This window comes from Centroberyx affinis, unplaced genomic scaffold (assembly GCF_046629955.1).
Source record: "Centroberyx affinis isolate AG114_WGS23_722 - 3 ecotype Tasmania unplaced genomic scaffold, CSIRO-AGI_Caff_v1 ptg001908l_1, whole genome shotgun sequence".
Classification (NCBI taxonomy): domain Eukaryota; kingdom Metazoa; phylum Chordata; class Actinopteri; order Beryciformes; family Berycidae; genus Centroberyx; species Centroberyx affinis.
The window spans coordinates 377240-401785 of NW_027280271.1; the positions used below are offsets into that span (position 1 = coordinate 377240).

Sequence of the window (24546 nt, forward strand, 5' to 3'; positions counted from 1 at the left end):
ACAAGCTTGAGAGCCACTAGCCCAAAACTAGTACATCAGTCCTGCTGTAGAGAGCACATGGCAGAAAAGCTTCACAGATATTTAAATCGACACATGGTAAAAATAAATAAAAGGTAGCATAAATAAAGTGGGACATCTTGAAATGGACTTTAGTTCTGGACATTCACTAATATTAATAAAATCACATATCATTACTACAATAAAAACTGCTCCATTTTGTCTCATGTGCCGTATTTTGCATCTCAAACAGTGCTGGGTTGAATGTATTTGCTGCAAAGCCTCAGCTGGTTAACTGTCACAGCTGAAGCCAGACTGACTGATGGACTGGAATCACCTAGTTTTACTCAGCAGCTGCCCTGGTTACTATTACCAGACCAACTACTTGTCAATTCATTTATTTATTGCCTGTCTCAAACACATAAGCAACAAAACATTATAGGTGTGCTCATGAAAAACAATGTGGCATTAAGGTATTTTTTTTTTATTTGAAAGATCCATCATAAAGCAAAAGCTTTATAAAAACAAGATAAATGCGGTACAATAACATTTGTATTTAAAAAAAACCAAACAAAAATCCTCATCCAAACCACATCCAAACCAAAACAAGCACGCAACCAATGCAAAAATTAATTACAGCCCAAAATCTTTTTTTCCTCTGAGAAAGACTGATAAGTGATGCAGTTCAAAGTAAAAAAAAAATGAAGATTAAAAAATCTTGTTAACATGAACCATTTACAGAAAAACTACCTTTACCTTTGGTTTGTCCATACAAAATATAGTGTTGCTATATGATTAGGACTTCTACCTAAATCAACCTCCAACATATCAAGGATAATCAGGTTGTGTTTTCCAGTGCATTTTTTAAGATAAAATAATAACTAACCCTTAAACTGAAATAAAACAATGTAAGCCACCGAAGTAGGAGTAAGGACCTTTTCACACAACAGCAATGAGAAAGACAAAGTGGGGGTGGGCATGAACATGTCACATCAACCCTGGACCATGGGTATGACTGTACGACATACATTGCGACGTGTTACCCATTTAATAAGAAAACCATGCCAAGATTGTTGATCATTCTCACGACATGTGTTGTCCTCCCTTTGTTGTGTTTTGAGGCCACATACTATCTAGTAACTAGTAGGCAGTATGAGATTTAAGACAAAGCCATGGACACTATTCGTTCTCCTCTAAGACCATACTACATACCTGAAGAACATGAGACACAGGAAATATTTTCAGCCAATGGAAATGAGCAACTTTGATTGACTTCTACTTTGCTACACCACAGACGAGAGTTCTTTAACTTTTTTGAACACCCAAACTCAAACTGATCAAATTCAGTATGACCCAAGCTCATAAAAACATACAACTAGTCTTATATGAGAAGCCTCCTTAAGCATGCCAGCCGCCTGTAATGGGTCCCAACCCATGGATTATGAAACACTACTATAAAAGGGAAATGGCTACTGAGTGTGTAACACCATAGAATTAATGCCCATGACACACAAGCAACATTTTGAAGCAGAGAGGATGGGCAGCATTGCCTTGAACAGGTAAAGGTATCAGCAACTTGAACAAAATCAATATGGATAATATGGTAAGCTATGAGGAATAAATGTACTATGGAAAAATAGCAACACTGTCCAAGTTGTCTGAAAATGTTATTATATTTTGCCCTCAAGAGGGCCAGTGACGGTGCTATGCCATGTCCGGCTCCACTGTGGTCTCGGTCTTCATTACTTTAACAGGGGTCCCCAGACAGTCTTCATCCTGGGACAGAAAAAACAGGCAATTTCAGGAACTGGATATAAACAAGCTGTAAAATAAAGAGCCTGTTTAGGCTGACATGGAGGGCCTTGGCTAGTTCCTACATTGAATTGCTTTAAATAAAGATCGTCTTCATCATCCTCAACATGCCATTATTCTGAAGGCATGTGAGCATATGGTCAGTTATTTTTAGTAGATGGTGCTCACTGTGCTGCTGGATAAATGCAATGCAGGGTTTCCCACACATTGACAACTTTGTGGCGGCCCGCCACAATATCAGCACTGACCGCCACAATGTTCTTTTTCTTCCTTTCACTATTTAATTGTAGAACTGCGTGTAGCGCATTGATTCGCTCAGCCCCTAATTGCTCCGCATGCTCTCTCTCTCGCTCCCTTTTCTGTCTTTCGCACTCTCTCGCTCTGTTTCTCTCTGTCTCTCGCTCTGTTTCTCTCTGTCTCTCGCTCACTCTCACCGGACCCGTCTGTGTGTCTCCCATTACACACACGGGCGTGAGGGCTATTTTTTTTTCCATGCCAAGAAGACGGCCCATTGAATTCCCGAAAATAACTAACAGTTAATGTTACTCGGAATATAGCTGGGTTGCCGAGATTAGCATGCGGTCTAGCTGCTAGTCGGTGTTACGTTAACATTACCTTTTTAACTCTTTTTTTACTCTGAATGTTTGCTCCCTATGATTTGTTATATTATAACAAGAGGTCAGCTTAATCAATCAAGAGAAACTCACCTCCAGTAAAGGGTTGTATTTGGTGGAGGAGGCTGTAGAATTCTGGGAGTCTGGGAGGGTTGGGAAGTCCAGCTCAATGTCCATCACATCATCAAGGTCCAGTACCTCACTAGAGAGACACAGTGGACAAATAAAACATTCAGACAGGATGTTGGTTGAGATCAGCTTGATCGCAAGGTCCGTGACAAGTGCCCTACAAGCCAATCGCACCTATGGCACGTGCTACAGGAAGTGTGGGGTGAAACTTCACCTGAACAGCTAGAATGCCTAAGGTCTGCAAAGCTGTCACTGCTGCACATGGAGGATTCTTTGATGAACAGAAAGTGTGAAGAATAGAACAGATATTTGAAATGGAAATAGTAGTTTATAACATTATCAATGTCTTGGCCAGACTTTCTTTATCAATTTAAAGGGTAACTTTGGTATTTTTCAACCTGGATGTATGTAACCTAAGGTCCAATAAACAGATTACACTATGTGCACCCAATTTGGCTTGATCCACAGAAACTATGGAAAAAATAATTTTATGTCTAAGTCAAATGGTTCAGATGTCACTGGCAAAAAAGTAAAGTGGCTTGTAAAACCGCCACCATCTGGCCGATTGATGTATTTTTTATTGCCCGAGTAGCAGCTGAGATTTCAAACCTATCTGCCAAGTTTGGTTGCTGTGGGTCTTACGGTTTCTGAGCTCCAGATACATTTAGCAGAGAAAAAGAAGAACAATATTCCTAACAAATACAATAGGGTTTCCTGCACTATGTGCTCAGAATCCTAACAATATGGCAACCATATTGTCTATTTTTGCAATCAAAAATTCCAGCACTAGTTGTACGTGTACCACATCTGCCTGAATGTAGTTCTCGCCAGTAACATATGTCAATGCCTTTATTTCACCACCATAACTTAATGTACACTTGGCCAAAAAAGTGATTCTGTAAAGAGTGTGTGTGCTTTTTTGTACTTGTCATTGGGAAGATCAAATATCTTTCTTACATGTCATTTAGGTCCTTTTCTTCGCCCTCCTGTGCAGGGGGGTCCCAGGCATGCAATTTGACCTTCCATAGTTTAATCTGCTGGTCCCAGGAGCGACGGCTGTACTTCTTGAACTTATTAGGAGTCTTAGGGTGAACACCTGGCTGCCGCAGATGCCTGTAAACAAACAGAGAAATAGAACCAGCAGATACAGTTTAATGGTCAGTGTTTTACATCCTAAAAGGAGTCTTTGGATGAACACCGGGTTCTGTCGGACTGAGTAGGCTACAATGCTTCTGGTCTATTGCATCGCCAAATGACGAGACTGATTTAGATCAATTTCTATACATTGACCAACTTTTGATTTTGTGGCAACTGTGCTGATATTGTGGTGGTGCGGCACAGATAACCCTATGTATGGGAAAGTTGTACATGCATGAATCAACAATGGGGAGTCAGTCAGTCAGGGACAAATACTATTACTGGCTGGCCCCGCTCGGCAGTCCGACAAATATATTCTTGGAGTCACAGCATAATACAAACAGTAACAATGAGTGCCTCATGGAATTTGGGTTATAGTTCACAAAGAGAATCTGGGAGCGAAAAACATAACACCAAGGTTGAGTCCTATCCAGCTGCAGCCTTGGAACCTGGTCAGTCACTGACAGAAACTTAACCCTCACTAAAATATGGTCACTCACTAAAACCTCACAGTTGTGCTTCCTGACACAAGGTGGCAGCATAGCCTCAAGGTGGCAGTACAGCCTCTTGCCCTCATGCCATGAATTTCCTGAACTTCTGTGTTATTATGTCTCTATATGACCATGGTTTTTGTGTTTCTGTGTTACTGCTAATAAAGTTGTTTTTAAGGCTACCACACCCCTCTCCATTCCTAAGTCCTCTGTTCCCATCCGGTCGCTTCTTCAGCTCAAACTCTGCAAAACAGATTTTGTGAGGCTTTCCCTGCTGTAATTAACCAGACTGCTTCTGTCCTTCTGACAAGTTAGTTGATAGTTCATGTGAATGGGAATGAATGGGAGGCAGTGGCTAAAATGTTTTTCAGAAGTATTGCTCAAAATCTCAGTGATTCCTCAACCAATAGTTGTCATTGAACATTTAGCTTCAAGGTCTATGTAGGATGCTTATCATTAATATTATTGTGGAATTTTGTCAATAGCCCCAGTCAGTCAAGAATAGATCCCTGTTTGAATCAATGTCTCACAGTCATGTACATAAGTGTCTGTCAGTGTCTTACATGTCTTATCTGCAAGCACCCTAGACTGCACAATTCCTTGTTTTTGCTCTGTAAATACTGGCTATCAAGACCTAACATTAGTCAGATGGTCAGTGAACATCAAACTTAGCTAGCTTAGCATTGCTAATGTGAACATGTTGGCTAACATTAATGTCAAAGCTCACACTAGCGGACAGCTAACTTAATAACTGGCTTGGGTTAGCTCCAGATACTTACCAACAGCTAGCCCAGTAATAAGAATAAATAATGTCAATATCAATAGTGGGCTTGCCTACATCTAGCTGACTAAGAAGAATATAGAATGACAATATCACTAGTGGGATATGCCTACAGCTACCCCACTAATAATAATAATAAATAGTGGCAATATCAATAGTGGGTTTGACTACAGCTAGCCCACTACAAATGTGCAAACATGTAGCAAATCAAACAAGACACAATAATTGTTCACAGCATAGCATGTATAGGTTGCAGGCTTGTATGTGTGTGTGTGTGTGTAAACCTACTTGGGAACCTGCTTGGTGTATCGATCATAGGCCAGTGTGTTCTTGCCGTAGTTTATCTGTTTCTGTCGCCGTAGCAACACGGCTTCATCAGTCTCCATGTGTTCTCCCTCTCTAGAGTCACAGCTACAGACAGATAGACAGACAGACAGTTAGGCCTCTAAATAGACATGCACTTAGCCAATGATTGATGAATATCAAGGTCACAGGAAGAGGACTTAATGTGCCGTATTTATAACAAGATGCAGTTCATTTCCATGTTAACGGAATCTAATTCATACCAACTATGCTGTTTTCATTAAAGTTGTTCATAAATGAATTATGAAGGCTCCATTTGTCTTTTTTTCACCCATTTGTCATTTTCTATGGTCATGCAATTCAAGAGAGCTGCCAGGGCGTTACCTTTGCCTGAAGCTTGTGGGCGTGAGCTAAATTTACTGACATGCCTATGACATGTCAGTTAAAGCTGAGGTAGGCAACTTTGGAGAAATAAGCAAGAATTTGAAAGTACACAATAAACTCAGGCGTGTGCATGAGAAGGGCATACTTAAATTCAAATCTTTTACACAAAACACAGCTCTGCAAGCTCAATCTAGTTGCCACTAAAACATTCGCCTGCAAAAATATTTTTTGTCAGTATAGATTTGTCATTGCGGTTAGAAAACACACATTGTGATACAGACATCGGTCAAGCGAGGTTCACTCTACATTGGAGAGTGGCGTGTTGAGGTTGTGTTCTGGCAGGATTTCCCCCACCCTTACGTGTGTAAGTAGTTTTAATCCCTCCCCAGCAAAACTGCTTGCTTGGCTGCTCAAGAAATCAACTGATAGGCTTTTCTCAGTGTAGAAATGACTTCACAACACCCAACAATGACTCAAAGAGTTGACAAATCCTCAATCGGAAAGAGAACCTGAGACATGGTGGTGGCTGAGTGCTGATTTACCTTCCAGAAGAGCCAGAAGATGTCTTTCTCTCTCTCTGAGTGAATTCTGCTGCCAGTATCCTCCTCCTGTAACTAAACATACACAGAGTTAACAAATACTGTCAGCTATAGCACGCAATCAGTATAATAAACACTGTAGTTTGCCAATGAATAAAATGAGACGGCGATAAAAGCAAAGAAATGGAGGCGGATTGAGTGTTATTACCGCTGCATGTCTCTCTGTACATCTCTCCTCAACTCATCATTCTCCACCTGGCTGCCCCAGTCAGTCTGTCTGCCACAACGAGACACCGGGCCTTCACTCTCTGGAGTGGTGAAACTACGGCACAAACACAAAGGTTAAATATAGTACAGTCACATAGTGTTGGGCAATAGCATTTTTTCCCAGATCATAATATTGTCTACATATTTTATCAGGTCATATAATCTTAGCACAGTGTTGTGAAAATATGTCCCGAGTGTACAAGTCGGTTATAATACCATGTTTTGATCACTGTAGATTAGGGCTGGACAATTAATCGAAATGTTATCAAAATCACAATATGGCCTACTGCAATTTTCAAATCGCAGGAGGCGCAATATTTGTTAAAGGCGAAATGTGTGTCAAAATACCATTTTAAATTAAATATTGTGGTGCTGCAGAGATGTACTGGCCTACACATCATATTCTACAGACTTAAGAAAAGATCTTTGTTTGGTACAGATCCCCGCAAAAATCACACCATAATCATTTTAATACATTTTTCAATGAAAATGAGAATAATGATGTAAAAATTATCATTCTCTCTAATGTCGCAAATCATATCGCAATTGCAATATCAGTCAAAACAATCGCAATTAGATATTTTTTCAAAATCGTTCAGTCCTAGATGTCAAATTCCGACACCGTCATTTCCTTTCTAAAAACCTTTTCACTCTACCATTACAGGGTTTTTGTATAGACTGTTGACAAAAAAAAATCTCAATTTAAACCATTTTGAGTTTGGGCTGTAACACTGCAATATGCAGACAAAGTCAGCGGTACTGAATACTTTCTGAAGACACTGCATGTGGGGTGTATCAAACAAAATAAAGCGCTTATTACTATACTAACTGCAATTTGTTAGCATAGTCAGAGACAAGAGGAGTCACTAATCACAGCCACTCTGCAGTGCATTAACAAAAACATAAGCTCTGCTTTTTGTTCCACCTGACATCAATACTTTTTGACAGTGTTCTAATTCACACTGACAAATCTAAAGATCGACCACAAGAGTCTTGAATGATTATTCCAATTAGATACTCTAATATATGTGTTCTTTATATCTTGCTGTCTGTTGGTGGATTGTAGACTCTAAATTACCCGTAGGCATGAGTGTTTGTGTATTTTATATGAGGTATATGCAGTATGTATAGGATGTAGTGTGGTATATGACATGTACTGTATTGTATGTTAAGCCGTTTGAGTCCTGTCCTGTGAATATGTAAACATATTCACATTGTTAGGCGTATTATCTTACCTGGCATGTCTGTCGTCAGAGTGTCTGTAGCTGCTGTCAGTGTGTCTGTGGTGTTTCCCATCAGCACCGTCTGTCTCTCTATTGGCCCTCAGGCTTCCATCTACTCCTCTCTTCCGACAGTGGGACCACCGAGACGGGCCATGGCTCCTACACAGGAAAGACATGAATAACACATAGAATCAGGACTAAACATACACAAAGATAAAATAAATGGTCCATAAACGTTGTAACAGAATTAATTGAAGTAGCCTCAATTTGTGCCATTCCCTCTTTAAATAGGAAAGAAAAGAGAGAGGAGTTATTCCTCAAAATGGGATCATGTATCCTCATGTAAAGGATTGCAACATCAAATCCTGTGTATTATACAGAGGGAAACTAAGATGACAGTCTACCAGAAGCAGAATGAGTCAAGGAATAACTGATGGTTGATAGTAAAAATAGTTTTAAAAAAAAATCTGAAACGTTATAGAATTAAATCCAGCATGGTCTATTGGATCGCTATTAATTTGCTAAATACGTAAATACTGGAAAGCTCTAGGCAAACTGTCAAGTAACCACAGCTCAACTTTCCAAGAAGACCCCATGACACCTCAACTGACTCCTATGACAAACGACTGTCTTTTAAAAGGACAACTTTAATCGTAGCTAACTTGATTGCTAAACAATGCGTTGGTAACCCAGGGCGGCAAATGCAGAACTAGCTAGCCGGCTACAAAGCTAATGTAGCAGCCTGTTCATTTGAAATGGAAGTGGCAACTAGCTAGCTAACAGCAGCTAATGGGCTAGTAACGCTAGTGACTATGACCAGACATATTTTCTCATAGTTCAATTAAGCGTGAACCAGTGCGACAAAAAATATCATCTGACTACAGTCAGCAAAATTGATAATGTCATTACGTACACTAACTCTAATAACGCTACAACTTAGGCCACTAGCCTACGTCTAACCCTACAAGTAAGCTAGCTAACTTACCAATCAACTTTCTTTGTCTTTTTCCTCGAGTTAATTCTTCAGTTAACTACTTTTCTTTATATATTCCTTTCAAGCCAGTGAATACCTTGAACAACAAACGCTGCATTGCTATATCTCTCAATATTATTAACAAAGCACAAAAGCAACTTTGACTTTCCCTGGTTTATGTGGTTTAAAAAGCTAACGCTAGTTATATACAAGCTAGTGCAGGGTACAGAATGGCGCCAGATAAAGCCATGTTTGAATCGGTGCTGTTCAGTGGAACAATAATATATTAGAAATGACCACTCCAAGCAAACATGTACAATCTATAAGAACATTATTTTCCAAAACAACACTTTACCCTCATTTGAAGATACCTTGTATCTAATATACATATATATATGATAAACAGAGACAAGTTAAACTCGCCTCTTCTGGAGTTTAAAGTCAGTAAAAACTATAAACTTCACAACTCACGTATTTTCATGTCCATTGCTGTCAGCAGCGCGACGTCTAGTTCTGGTCCAGTCAGACATTTTCCTGATACCAAATTTGCGTTATGTAGAGTGGCCAAGTGCTTTTTCTGTATCAGAGAGAGTGAGTGACTGCCGGCCGGGTCGTCTGTCTCATACCCGCCAACAGAGCCCGCGCGGCCGCAAACAGCAGCGCAAAACCCTCCCCCAGGAAATTCACTTCCGACCCTTCACTTCCGACTCACCCTTCAAAATAAAAGTCCCGGTGTTTTAACAAAATGGTATTTCTCTTGTTGATAATAAATCAAATGTATAGCCTAGTCACATAACTGTAAAGATATCCCATAACACCCCCTCCAAAAAGCTGTGAAGGTAGTGACAAACATTACGCCAGTGCAGAAACTGCATTCATTCACACAGAAAGAGGGGGAGGGGGGGGGGGGGGGGACACTACTTCCACATTGAGTTAGTGTGGCTGGGAAAACTACAAATTGTGAGATTGAATCTGCAGGAAGAGAGGAATAAGAAAATGTATAGATTATAGATAGATTATCATTGTAAGTGTGGGGGGCATTGTTCTTACTTCTTGTATCAAGAGCTCTATCAGTGAATTTAAGAATAAAATTACTTCAATCAATTTTTTGTTGGTGGTGGGATTATTCATTTTTTAGGATTATCCTTAATCCAATTGTAAACTATGAGTTCTAAAACTAAAGAAAATGGTTTTGTTGTTCTACATTGTTATTTGTTTATTCTATTTTTTACATTTTAATTCCAAGTTCTATGCAAAGTACTCTGTTATATCAAAGTGACAAGGAAATTATATTAATTACAATAAAACTTGTATGCCCTGTACCTTTCTATTTGTTATGCCAGCTCAGCATTAACTTGATTCATGACATAAAGGGGGATTTCTGCACTCAGAAATAGCCTACGTCGTCCTCTTTCAACAGTTTGCTAAATTATTAATGAGATTTCACAATTCACAACCGTGTTAGTGGCAGCCTCGTATGGGCTATTATTTTCAAAAGAAACTCCAAACAACAAACTTAATGTGGCCGGAAAAGGCGAGAAGGGTCCGGCTAGCTCCGGCGTAATATAGAACCTCCTTGGTCTGGCAGCGGATTTGAGGACACCTCCTCTAACTCCTCCCACATCCAACTCCGCCCCTTTAGTGAAACTTGAAACTCTGAAGACAATATTAGCCCTCAAAGTGTGAGATCAGCCTTCTCCTTCACTGTCATGCATAATATGCATATTGTCTAAGACAACCACTTCCTGTGTTTTGAAAAATAATAAAAAAGTGCGTATCAAAAATATCACTTTCTTAGCACTTGCCATTCAACTGTCGCCTCCACCCAGGCAGCACATCTTGGCCTTGGGCTCCTCGGGCTATGCCACCCTCCCATGGTCAGGCTCCGTCACCACTCGAGTCAAAGCGGTTCCATCTGATGGCATGCTGGCTCTGAGGGAGGAAGTGTAGTTGCTTTGGACCTAGACCCAATACCCTATACCCCAGAGCATGGATCCTGGTCAAGAGCAGAAACCAGTGGGACCAACGTTCCCCTCGGAAGCCTCCACCCGAGACTCTTCAGCTGGGTAACAAATTCCAAGCCCTGGTGATGCTGGACAGACCACCATCTCCAATATATATCAGGAGCTATTTGCTGCTGCCCGCCCTATCCACCTGCCTCCTTCCTCTCCTGGCCAACCCTGGCCCCCTGGCCTGGGCGCTCTCACTGCCGCCTCCTGGCTCACTCTCCGCAAGCAGCTGTCGAGCGTCTCCTGGGGACTCGCCTCAGTGATATCAGCCAGCGTCTGTCCTCTTGCTCACGATGGACTCTGCCTCATTCCCCAGCCAATACTTGGTCTCCCAGGTGGTCTGGCAGGTAGGCTTGTGAGGCTCAGCGGCCCAACCCATGTCAAAAACCACACTCATCTGGAGTAATCTGGACCACATTGTCATCTGGACTCTCTCTTTTTCTTTGGAGTCAGACATTATCTCTAAAAGCTGTCACAACCGATAGTCCTGGTCGTTACCATTAATTCTGTAATTAATCCATCACCCAGTTCTATGCTGGATCCCTCACCAATCCTTAACCAAATTATTGTAGGCATGAAGCCCACTTCCAGCTGCCTTGATATCGTCCCAGCTAGGCTCCTGAAGGAGGTCTTCCGAACAATTGGCCCCAGTGTGCTGGCTATCGTTAATAGGTTCCGTCCTGTCCTGTTTCAAACATGTCATAGTTCAGCTGCTTCTTAACTGGTCTTGACCCCACTATTCCAAATAACTTTAGACCCATTTTTATCTAAGGTACTAGAGAAAGTCATTCTCCATCAGTTATTGTCCTTCTTAAACCAATATAATATATGAGAAATTTCAATCTGGTTTTCAGTACAGAATCAGCCCTGTTGGAGGTAACAAATAACCTCCTCCTTGCAGGTGATGCAGATGATTGCTCTATCCTGATCCTCTTAGACCTCAGTGCAGCCTTTGATAGTCAGCTGTTCACCTTATAGACTGCTTGAGGCAGTGGGTAGGCATTTCTGGTTCAGCTCTCAATTGGCTCCACTCCTATATTTCTAATAGGAGTTTCACTGTCTCTGTAGGTAACTCATCTTCCACCCCTGCCTTTGTTTCTTGTGGGGTCCCCCAGGTTTCAATTTAAGGCTCCCCTTAGTTCTCTTTATACATGCTTCCACTAGGTAAAATTATTCAATAGTACAACATATCCTTTCATTGTTATGCTGACAATTCACAGCTTTACCTCCCAGTCAAACCTGACAACCAGGGTGGGCTTCTTGTACTCATTGAAACTCATGGCAAGAGTAATTCATGCATTAATATTGTAGTGAGGCAGCAGGGCATGCTGTCTTCCTGCAATGGGCGGACTAATTAGAGACTGATTTCCCACACTTGTGACTGACAAGCAGGGCGAGAGATGCTGAGAACTGACAAAAGAAAGACATTTTTGGGCTGCAGTGTTGGCCGGGGGAGCGTTCTGTGTGTCTATGCGGCTTGGTACTCTCTTGGGAGGGGAGGTGGTCGTTCGCAGCTGTTTAGAGCTGCCAGCGACCCAGACAGCTAGGTAGGGGAAAAGCTGGTTCCGGTGCTAGAAGGGGAGATCTGTTGCCTCCTTTAGCTAGTGAGGGCTGGGGCTTAGGAGTGTACCAGCCACCACTCTCCAGCTTTGTTTCCAGCAGCGGCACATCGCTGTATGCTGTGGTCCAGTAATGCACCTAACGAAGCCGCGATTCCCCTGGGAGTCAGCCGGTGCCACAAGCTCAGACCTCACGGGAGGGTCTCGCCAATCGGGCGAGTTGAGTATTCTTCGTACATGTTCTATGTTCATTGTCTGTATGGTCCTGTGTTTAGTTTTAGCATTTTTAATTTGCGTGGGGAGTCTGTAGGGGAAAGGCTGTAGGGGGAGTCAGCTATTGCTCCTGGGGTAGAGGGGGTGTGGTTTCTTCCTATTGATAATAATAATAATTGATTACATTTATATAGCGCTTTTCTAGGTACTCAAAGCACTTCACATATGATGGGGGGGGGGGGGGGTCTCTCAACTCATCCACCACCGATGTGTAGCACCCACCTGGGTGATGCACGGCAGCCAGTTTGCGCCAGAACGCTCACCACACATCAGCTATCTCAGTGGAGAGTAGAGGACTGAAAGAGCCAATTAGGTAACGAGGGATGATTAGGTGGCCATGATGGAAGGAAGGCCTGTTTTTGGGAATTTTGCCAGGGCACCGGGGTTACACCCCTACTCTTGCGATGAGTGCTGATGGGATCTTTATTGACCACAGAGTCAGGACCTCGGTTTAACGTCTCATCCGAAGGACGGTGCTCACTCACAGGACAGAGTCCCTGTCTCTGCCCTGGGGCATTGGGGATATTATTCATGAGACCAGAGGGAAGAGCACCTCCTACTGGTCCTCCAACACCACTTCCAGCACCAGGTGGTCTCCCATCCAAGGACTAACCACAGCCAGACCTGCTTAGCTTCCCAGGCAAGCTAGCGATGTGGTGGAGGAGCTATGGTGCTGGCTCCTGCACCAAGTCAGGGGCTTTGAGTAAGCTTGCAGTTAAGTGTGTAGTGCAGTGTGCTGTGCTGACTGCCTGACCTGAATTTGCTGCATGATGCCCTCGGCTGGGCCATGGGAAAAAGAGACCACATCACACCAATCTCCCTGTGCATTTTAGGATTCAGTTCAAGATTCTCTTTTTTCAAAGCTCTGAATGGTCTCGCCCCTGGCTATATTTCAGAACTTCTGACTCCCCACACCACTGGCCCCTTAGGTCCACCGACAAAGGTCTCCTAGCCATCCCACAGTCTCGGCTAAAGAAGACTGGAGATAGGGCCTTTTCCATAGCAGCACCTAAACTGTGGAATAGTCTGCCTGAAAATATTAGATCTGCTAATTCGGTTCGGTCATTTAAGAATCATCTTAAAACCCACTTTTACTCTGGAGCTTTTTATTTTGATTGACCAAGTGTTTGTGATGTATGTATACTCATGACTGTGTGTGTATGTGTGTATGTGCGTATGTCCGTGTGTATGTCTACTTATTTTATTTTTCTGCTCTTATGTGCTTTTATTCTTCTTGCATTTTTAATTTAGTCTTGTTTTATTCTTTGCATTTTTATTCTTGTCTTTTATAACCAATACTGTAAAGCACTTTGGTACAAACTTGTTTTGTTTTTAAAGCACTATATACATAAACTTAGAAAAATTTACATTTTGTGAGGGAAAAATAAATCTTATCCCAGTGTGGATGCATGAGATTCATTATGCCAGATGTAAATGTAATCCATCTAAAAGCTATCTGGACACAATGAGACCATGTTAATGCCAGGTGTAAAGGGGGCCTCAAAGAATCCATGTAGCACATGACAGCTCATTGTCCCCCACAAAAGGGGGGACTATGGATCGGTCTCCGTCAGTTCGTTTGTTCGTTAGTTAGTCACACTGTAACGTTGACTTTGTGCCGCTAGGGGGCAGCATTGAAAATGAGTGGGGACTCAGTGGTAAAGCAGGTCATACAGTTAAAGTTATCATACAATGTGGGGGACAATGAATGGGGACTCAGTGGTAAAGCAATACAGTTAAAGTTATCATAGGTAATATAATAGTCTACACACGCTACACACTTGGAGACATCAGACTGGGTTGATGTGTTGAAGTGAGAGTCAATGGAGAATTTTTGGGCAAACCTCTAACCACAAGACACTGTAGTTATTGTCCAGTTGTTGGACTGTTATTGCATCATCACTGCACTACCACTGTGCCTCAGTGTTGACTACTTATATCATATTACCACTTACCTACTGTGCAATACCATATATCACTTATCATTTAGCATTAATATTATTCATAACACTCACGCTCCTGGTGTTGTATGTTATATTGTATATTGTATTATAAATTGTATTGCAGTGTACATTGTGTAATGTACGGATTGTATTTATTGCGTATTGTAGTTCTTATATTTTGTACTGTATTGAGTAAAAACAGGACAATTACAGTTACTACATTTCAAGATATAACTTGTAAGCCTAATTCTGAGGAGAGTAGGCAACAGAAATATATGGTCAATCTGTCCTTTCATTGTCCCATACGAAAATGCTTATACAATTTCACTCATATTTCAAGTACACTCAGCAATCACTGACTGACCCAAGGGTGGAGCTACATCACTGGTGGAGGAAAACATGTTTACTATTTGCTTGTTGATGTTGATTCCAAGGTTGATTAATATTCAACATCAATGAGCCAGTCAACACTGTACACATATATTTAACTTTAATGTTTTTTTTATGTTCATTTTGAAATTGATTTATTTTAATAAATTAGCTACGGTTACAAGCTATCATTTGCAATTGTTATCCAATACAATGCATCAAATGCCAATTTTCAACGCTGTATTTATTTGCTGGAATTGCCACTTACCACAGGGCGTCGCCACACAGCCAGGCTTTCGTTGTCCCATCGTTATCCAGCTGTGATCGAGACGTGACCAGACCCGACCAGAGACCAGACCTTCTTTTCAGTCTGTCCAGTTATCTCCGTATGAGAGAAAGCAGCTCAGTAACTACATGGACACTCCGCGGCGTCTTTAAGCATTTAGGACTTGGTTGGACTCTAACTTGTTTCCCATGTGTTGCTGTGGATATTTCCCGTAATGGACTGTAAGCTGGTACTGTGTAGGCCTATAGGCTATCAAGGAATATTGAGGCGGTAAAGTTGGATTCTTACCTGGGGTCATAACAACATAATCTGATTTACACTGTTACTTGGAAGCATTTCAGCCTGGACTATATTAATTTTCCTGGACGGAAAATCCTGCTGGCAAATCCACAACATGTGAGTAACTTCACTCACTTTGCGTGTGCGCATTTCTGACGCTGTCATATTTAACAGACCCACTTTACCTTCACACTTTACACAGCCTACAATCTACAGTTACTCAGTTGAATTAAATCCTAATTAATTGACATTGACTCCTTGCGAACCCTCGAATCCAATCTACACTTCTCATATCGGAGGCAGAATTTATTTGTAATTCATCATTTTTTATACCTTTTTGCAGTTGCATGTCAAATAGTGATATGGTTAACAGTGAGGTTAGCAATAGGGAAATGATGAGTGTGGATCAGATGGAACAAAAAGCACCATCAAAATACTATGGGTGATGTTTGATGGTAAAATTGTACAGACTTCCATATTGTAGCGTCCCGTCAAGGACCGAATAATCACGAGAATCAGGAGAAATGATTATCTTGCAATTCAGTGCATTTATTTTGACTAAACTTTGGTCACTGTCGGCCGTAACCACGCCGTACCAAAAACTCTCTCAGACAACCCAAACTCTTTAGGACAGCCCGAGAGACGGAACAACAACAACAAGAAGAACCAATCACCTGCTTCCTTGACCCGCCTCCCCCTGCCTCTAACCAACAACAGGAACACTCAGCACCCTAACACTGCCATACCTGCCAACATTAGGCTGTGAAAAAGAGGGAGATTTTCTTACGAATGGATAGGCTATACATTGTCTATTGTCGGGGGGGGGGGAGAATCAAAATCTGCCTTTAACAACTATTTTCTGGTGCGTTTTGTACATTTATTGTACATTATTGTACAATATAGTTGCATTTGTGACCTCCCACAGAGATTAATAGCCTATGTAATCAAATCTAGAAATAACAGAATGAAATGCAGTATGAAATGTAAAAAAAACAAAAAACACTTAAAATATCAAATATGACCCTACCAAAGTAGTTTGTTTGTTTACCATGATAGTTTCCATTTCCATTTTCCAGTAACTAAGAAAAAATCGGTTTCTATACCAGATAAGCAAGCATTCAGTAAGTGTTGATATTTCTAGATTATGCCACTTGGTTTATACAAAATAGCTCGTAAATAGCTAGTACATCTACAAGTTTGCTGATGTGGCTCGCGGTTAGAAAGGGGAAGGTCTCGCACCAAGTGGACTGACGTGTGGAAGGGTATTTCTTCTTCTTGGGACCTGGTTTCAGTGGCAAACTGAGCGGAGCGGAGCGGAGCGGAGGGCCTGAGCGAGCGCAGTGACGAGTGACACACGTCAGGCAGGGTCGTCCGCGCACGCTCACCTCTGCCTCTGGGCTGGGTTGCCAGGTACCACGACACATATCCCCCACAGAAACGGAGAAACACCCATTTGATTTGTATCACTATGGAATCGGGAGATTAACGGGAGAAATTACCAATCGGGAGCACAGCGGGAGAAAGGGTTAAAAATAGGGAGACTCCCGCGAAAATCGGGAGTGTTGGCAGGTATGCACTGGTGATTGACAGACAGCAGATGAGAGGTACAAACTCGCTAACAAACATCTCCCATAACTGGCCATAACTGACAGTAAGCATAATCACAACACATATGCTACAATATTCTCAATATTTGTGGCTGTGTCTGGTGGATTTAGGGGATATTTTCCATTGAATGTTGCTCCTGTGAATTGTGCTGTATATTTTTCTTTCCTGGCTTTTAGGCTGCTCTGGCTGAAGATGTGGACAGTTAGTGCGCATGTCACTTTGTGCTCGATCGTGCTGCTGCTCACTTCAGCTGAAACCAAAGGTGAGAAACCTGAAAATAAAAGTGTGTGTGCATGTATGTGTGTGTGTGTGTGTGTGTGTCTGTGGGAGGGGGTTCTTAAATAGTGGGTTTTAAGACATGATTTTCCTAGTTCTTTAATAGTGTGCCAATCAACAGATAATAGTAAACCTCCAGCATTGATAAATCAAATCCACTGCCAAATTCCATATTTGCACTTTGCGTTCCAGCAAAATATATCAGCTGGTGTTACTGGATTTCAAGTTTCACGTTTCAAGTTTATTTGTCATATACAGTAGCTATGTAGGCTACAGTACACAGAGTGGGTTGCAATAATGAAATGCTTTTTTGTGTAAAAAGACTCCTTAGGTAAACTACAATAAATGAATAAATAAATAAATAAATAAATAAATGAATGAATAGGAGCGATGAATGAATAGGTGCTGTGTTCACCTGCCCCATTTCCCTTAACTGAACAAAATGCCCCTTCCAAATGTATTATGTTATTTTCCGAATAAGTTCATAAATGAAGCGATAATAAATATATAATATAATGAAGCAACTGCAAAACACAAATGAGATGTGTGTGCACAGTGCATTGCCCCTTTCTCTGGCCTTCTCACAAACACATGTAGGCCTACCCAAGAATCACAGAGCAGGAGGACAACAAGCCAGGGAGACCTACTGTGATAGGTATTGGTTAGTTTAATAAATATAGTTGCAGCCATTAGTTAAACCTGGCGATATATCACATATCCTGCAATTATTTCTTAGCATGGATGTCAATGAATCAATGTCGAAACTTGGACCGAATTGTCTATTGCTAGCTAGCTTGATGCTGCTACTAATAATGACTTGCTCAGCCCAGTAGCCCAGATTCTCTCATTTGCTAACATTATTTTTTTTATTTTACATATTATATCGTGAGTGGCTTTGTTATAGCAGTCGGTGCAGACATACAGACGTGCAGAAGCTATAGCTAATCCAGAGAATGCGAAAACGCAAATTTTCACAAAAAACAGCTGGAAGATCTTCAGGCATGGTTGCACGTCATTGGCGTAAACGACCGAGAAGCCGAATGTACAGCCTTAATGCTGTAACCAGTTGTGGCATTAAAGGAATAGTTCACCCAAAAATGAAAATTGTGTCATCATCTACTCACCCTCATGCCAGTTGAAACACAGGTGAAATGTGTTAGTCCATATAACACACAGGGAGGTTGCCAGCACAACTTGGTAGCAGCCTTCTCCAAAACAACTGAAGTCAATGGGGACCTGTTCTTTAGAGTTCCAAAACAAAAAAAAGCCAAACAATCACACTGTGAATAGAAAGACCTATACACCATTATTTGTTGCAAATCAATCAGCTGTAGTTCAGATTTGCACTAAATGATGGTGTAAATATACTGTAGGTCTTTTTGGAACTCTGAAGAACTGGTCCCCACTGACTTCAGTTGTTTTGGAGAAGGCTGCTATGGAGTTGTGCTGGCAACCTCCCTGTGTGTTATATGGACAAACTCCCCCCTCCCCTTCTTCTGGGGGCTTCTCCTCTCTGCTCCTCCATCTCTTTCCTCTCTTTCCTTTTTCTCTGGACTTCTGTCTTTATTTACACTGGACTTCTCTCTTCTCGTTCTCCCCCACCTCCCTCTCTTTTCTTTAGCGCTGTGACAACCGAACCAATAATACCCTACATCTCGAGTAATAACTGTGGGTGGAGGTTCTTACCTCTAACCACCATCCTTGGGAACTTGCTCTGAATTTTCATGAAACGCACAGTATATCTTTCTATGGCAGCTGAGAAGGCCATTCTTTGCGTTCTTTTCGAAGAATTTTCGGAGCCTGATGAAATCGGTTTAAACACGTGTTTAATACTAGAAAATACCCTCGATGGTACAGTCACTGCCCTTGCCGTCCAGAATAGCAGAGAACATCCCAATGGAGTGAAGGGGTTTGAGGAAACTGTGGTTCCTAATTATAGTGATCCAACATTTGCCTCATTTGCATTTCAGGATGACAAGGCAAACATTTCAGGTGAAGGATAATCCACTTCTTACCTTCAAGACTGTGTTACCATCTATATGAGCTAATTATTTTATTATGAGTATTACGCCTATCATTATTGCTCGTCATCAGTGGCAATTTTACCGGGGGTGCAAGGGGTGCAATTGCACCCCCTAGTGGTCAATGAAAACATTGAAATTTCTACATCTAAACTATTTTAAAAAATCTAATTAAATTTTTTATTCCGTACTTATCTATATTTCATTGTATTCAACATTATTTAATGCAAATTTCTCGATCGTGTATCTGGATAAAGTAAACCTGCACAATAACCTCTCAACTCTTCAACACGTGACCCACGCTACGTACAACAACGGTCACCTTCCGTTTGGTTTATCTTGCGTTAGCTAGGCTAGTTCAAGAATGTCGAAAAGGGGAAACAAAACAATTGATCAGTTTTTCTCCAAGAAAAACAAGACGGACACAAATGAAAATGACTGCATCAACACCGAGGTTATGTGCTGAGGTTGGTGCTTTCTTGAAATGTAATATCAGTGTGATATGCTGCTCATCACGTGCAATACGTTGCTGGCATTTGCGATGCGAAGGTTGATATTGGCTTGGCCTGTCAGCTGTGGGATATTATTATGTGCTTAGGCCTATATGACTGTTGTGATGATATGCTGTGTTGGCGCTTATTTTGTGGTTTTGTTTGGTGATGCAGAGTTGTTGTGAGAATGTGTTGTCATATCCTGCTATAACATTTCCAAAGCTCAATATACAGGCATTGATGTCATGTAGCCTAGTTATGACCAGGTTATGAATAATTGGTCTCTCCTAACCTTGCACCCCCTGGTGGCAAAGCCTAGAATCGCCTATGCTCGTCACTGTTGTGATATGATATTGTAATATTTACCATTATATATTTAGGGGAGTAGATTGGAGTAGAAAAGTTTATGAAAGTGTCACTCCACAATGGTACATACAATAGCAAAAGATACAAACATGTCTTCTAATTAGTTCAATTGTTGCAGACACCAGCTGCAGCAGACGCATTTGTAAAGGACTTTTGTTGGATCCATTGTGCGCACTGCCTTTTTAATAGGGCGGGGCTTATATACACGCCGCTGCTGATTGGGTAACACCTCTGACACACCCACCAAACGAGTTAGGGGGTAAAGGGGATATGACGCCATTGACAGGCGGCCAAATGCAAACGCACCGTTACCTTGAATAAAATTACGTATTTCTCTGGGTTTGAACATTGTTGGAAACATTTGGGATAATGTAAGTACACAACTCAAAAAAATATATAACATAGATTTTTAGATATTTTAATGCAGAAATGTTACATATTATACCTTTAAGTGCATAGAAAGCCAAACACAGCATTGTTGCAGGAGATAATGAAGCCAGTCCACAGTCCTCCTCACTGGCACTCTTGGGTAAGGCAAGTGTGGCCATTTGCTTTATTCACATTCCTTCCTACTTCCTTTTATTAGAGATACATTTAACATACTAACTGCTAACATTAGTTAATGTTATTGATCAAAATCACAGTTGCTGTAGTCTTTGATTTGGACCTTCTCCAGCTCCAGTCATCTCAAAATAGCCAAGGATAATTTTGGTGCACATTTCAAATGTTTGAGCTGAAGTTTCTCTGTCTTCTAGTTATGATTTCCTATAGAGTATAGTCCTCTCAAGTGTGACTTAATCTTTTCAGCCCGAATATGGGATTGCGAGTCCCACCCCCTTGAAGTCTGACATGAAAATGAATAGGGGTGTAAAATGATTGCCTTTAACTACATCCAATGCTGATATTGACTATTTTGTTTTTGGGGTTTCCTCTATTATGCATTTCTTTATTTGCTGAGGTGGATTCTGATTCTGGGTTTTGAAGAAAATAAAAAAATTGCTAGCCATACATAGCATTCCAACATTTCATGGATTTGTGAAGGGAGGATAACATAGACCGTAAGGAGGATAACGCAGCATCCGCCCCATGGTTGTTTTTAAAAATTCAGTAACATGCTAGAATATGTAATAACTTTGTTACTTCTGCATACATTGTTTTATCCATTTTCAGAACAGAACGATTGGCAAACACAATTCAAAAAAACCCTTCATTTTCGCTATAGGCAAACAAAAAATGGATCAGAATCTGAAGGCCCCCGAAATGATGACACTTCAGAGGACTATAATGACAATTAAAAATGGCTGCTGTTTTACTAAAGTGAATTGGCTCAGACATAGAGTGAAGACTGACCTGACACTGTCCTTGGTGTATGGGGTTTATAGCCTACTCCCACATACATCATAACCCTTCCCAGCCAGAGAACAACAGTATAAAAACACATACATTCATAAACTTTATACCAGTGATTCTCAAACTTTTTCATATCATGGACCCCTAATTTAGTCCACATTAGAGCCACGGACCCCCATGTGAGGGAGATTTTGTCTCTCGAACCCAAATCTGAGCATATTTTTATTGTCAGATTTATTTAGTCTAGAATTCCATGTCTATCTGTATTGTAGGTAGAGAGATAACAGAGAAACTATGATCAAAACAGTCATTCTTCTACGTTCTCTAGTGTGTTAACTTCTTGTAAATGAAATAATGGTGAAGTTTAACAATTTATCAGTTTGCTGGGGACCCCCTGGAACCCCCTCAAGGACCCCTGGTGGTCCCCGGACCCCACGTTGAGAACCACTGCTTTATACCATCATATACACATCATATACATCTTATACTACATCATATACATAGTTCATATACATTGTTTACTACATCATATACATACTATACAACATATACTACATCTTATACATAATATACCATACTACACACAAACACACTCACACCTATGGGCAATTTAGAGCAGTGATTCTCAACCTTTTTCATATCAAGGACCCCATAATTTAGTCCACATTAGAGCCACCGACCCCCATTTGATGAGATTTTGTCTCTTGGACCCAAATCTGAGAATATTTTTATTGTTAATTATTGTTTTATTGTTGAAACTATGATCAAAATAGTCATTCTTCTACATCCCCTAACTTCTTGTAAATGAAATATTGTCTTCACTTCACCTGACCTGCATGTCTTTGGACTGTCTCTTATTCTGTTGGTGTCAAGAGTTACTCCTCAGTGAACTAACTGAGATAATTCAAATTTTGAAGGGACAAAACTGAAAATGAAATGACATGAGAATGAAACAGTTGAAAGCTGTTCAGTCTACTTTACTCTCATATTCCAGAGTGAAAATGTCTGCGTCTGTTTCCCCTCTCTCTGCCCGACTGGAATGTTCTGTAACTCTACTCCTCCATCATAACACTGATGCTTTTCTACCTCTCTCTCCCCTCCTTTTTCCTGCTGCTGGCACTTTCCTGGCGGGAGACCAGCAGCTTCAGGTGAAAAGAGAGAGAGAGAGAGAGAGAGAGAGAGAGAGAGAGAGTGGAGTCGGGGTGGGGGTGGCGGGAGGATGAGAGAAGCATAGAGTTGTTTGGAATATCGTCTGCTCTTTGGTTTTATAATCATTTCTGACATTTTACTGCAGTACAGAATGAGACTGACACATAGTTTAATGTTTTAGCTGTGTGCTAACCCTAAACCCTAACCCTAACCCTAACCCTAACCCTAACTAATCCTAACCCTAACCACTGACACATAGTTTAATGTTTTAGCTGTGTGCTAAAACATTAACATTCCTCATTTCTCTTTAGCTCCTGGCTAGCAGTACTTATTGATGTTACTGAAAAATACTAACAATTCACATTTTAGTTGCCAATGCAGAAACCTTTTCCATAATGTGGCAAGTGCTTGTGAAGAAAAAAACAAGTGAAGTGGTGATCAGAAGGCGTTAAGGCATCATAAGTGCATTAGAAGCATAAAAGCATGTATTGTATAGTTAACAACATGATATTAAATACAATTTTCTGATGCTTTTCTGATGATTATATTGTAAGAAAAGTCTACCTAATAGCTAATAGTTTGGTAATCTGCTTGTAATGCATCGCAGTGCACTTCAGGTAAAGTGCTACCAAAGCCTCACTTTACAGTTGATTGTGATTCTAAATGTTAATATTTTAGTTTCACTTTTTTTTCTCAGATTTGTTGGCTTATCCGAAGCTTGTTGAACTATGTAGGGAAAGTTGTCATCGGAATGGTAGAATCCATAAACCGCTTCTACTACTTCTGTCACACAGCAGGCATGAATGAGGGGTGGAGGGGTGGAGGGGTGGAGGGGTGAGCACACGCACTCACTGCTCACACATGTTGAACTACTGTGTTTTATTCAGAGGTGGGATGTAACAAAGCACAAATACTTAAGTAAGATTTTCAAGTATCTGTACTTTACTCAAGTTTCTCTTTCACTGAAGACTTTTTTACTGTACTTTCTACTCACTGCATTTTCAAAACAGGCTCGTTACTCTCGGGAAATCATCAACTGATTCTCAGCGTCAGACGGCTTCCATCCCGGAAGCAGCTGGTCAAGAGCCAGATGTGATCGGCTGCTTGCTCAGCAAAGCGACACCAAAAATTAGGGAAAGGGAGAGAGAGAGAGAAGCAAAACGAAGAAGAGAGAAGCAACAAGAGAGAGAATTTACATTAGTGAATTCAGCTGCTAGAATTAACGTTAGTGATCTGAGCTGCAGACTCTTTCTCATCTGGGATTCAGAGGAACGCTCTACAGAAAACCAGTTTAGAACGTTAGAAATGAGTAAATTTAAGTCCACATACTTTTACACTTTGACTTGAGTAAAGGATTTGAAATGGTACTTCAACTTCTACCAGAGTATATTTTTAAATGAGTATTTACACTTTTACTTTGTGTACTTCTACCACCCCTGGTTTTATTTAGCCTGGGAGAGACTGGATTTACTCTATTGAAAACCTGAAGAGCCCTCTTCTAAGAGGAGGGAAAAACAGGGAATTAAATGCACAGCAAAAACAGCACACTGCCCACACACACACACACACACACACACACACACACACACACACACACGAACATGCAATTTAGCAGCCAAATAAACCTCAAATTTGGTTTATTTGGTAGCTACTGTAGGAATGTAGCCTAGGGTCAAACCTAATGTATACCCTCCAAACATATGCTTCCCCTCACAGAAGGCCAGCAAGGGTGTGTGTGTGTGTGTGTGTGTCTGTGTGCTGCTCCTGTGTTGCTAGGCAGCGCTGAATGAATGGTTTCATTTGATTGGCTGGGTCTAGGCGTTGTGACCATACCCACCGCGAAAATGTAATTTGTTCAAATAAGGTGAATCTACAGTGTGTGAATTAGTGGGCACTGGACGCTCTTCTCTGTCGCAG

General features: G+C 41.1%; 2 protein-coding genes across 3 annotated transcripts in view; one reads left to right on the forward strand and one right to left on the reverse strand.

Annotated features, from left to right (window-relative positions):
• Positions 1-476: 476 nt before the first annotated feature.
• On the reverse strand, positions 477-9276 carry slbp (stem-loop histone mRNA binding protein). 2 transcript variants are annotated; one of them, XM_071530281.1, is made up of 8 exons: positions 9122-9276; positions 7690-7836; positions 6396-6509; positions 6191-6256; positions 5250-5372; positions 3510-3665; positions 2517-2625; positions 477-1773 (listed from the first exon to the last, which is right to left on the reverse strand). In XM_071530281.1, exons 1-8 carry the CDS (start codon positions 9178-9180, stop codon positions 1702-1704), a joined length of 846 nt encoding a protein of 281 aa, XP_071386382.1. In that variant the 5' UTR covers positions 9181-9276; the 3' UTR covers positions 477-1701. The 2 variants fall into 2 exon arrangements, with proteins under 2 accessions (XP_071386382.1, XP_071386381.1); XM_071530280.1 differs by having other exon boundaries at positions 6191-6262.
• Positions 9277-17187: 7911 nt separating this feature from the next.
• Positions 17188-24546, forward strand: part of LOC139653280 (fibroblast growth factor receptor-like 1) — a 30898-nt gene continuing 23539 nt past the window's right edge. Inside the window, exon 1 of the mRNA XM_071530269.1 lies at positions 17188-17238. Within this exon, the coding sequence (XP_071386370.1) occupies positions 17188-17238 (51 nt within the window). The remainder of the gene's footprint in view (positions 17239-24546) is intronic.

Excerpts from the sequence above, each read along its gene's own strand:
- slbp (XM_071530280.1), bottom strand. The coding sequence starts at position 9,180 with ATGTCTGACTGGACCAGAACTAGACGTCGCGCTGCTGACAGCAATGGA. Across the intron at positions 6,510-7,689 it reads TCTGACGACAGACATGCCAG|TTTCACCACTCCAGAGAGTG; the intron begins GTAAGATAATAC and ends TTTGTGCCGTAG. Across the intron at positions 3,666-5,249 it reads TACACCAAGCAGGTTCCCAA|GCATCTGCGGCAGCCAGGTG; the intron begins GTAGGTTTACAC and ends GTTTGTTTACAG.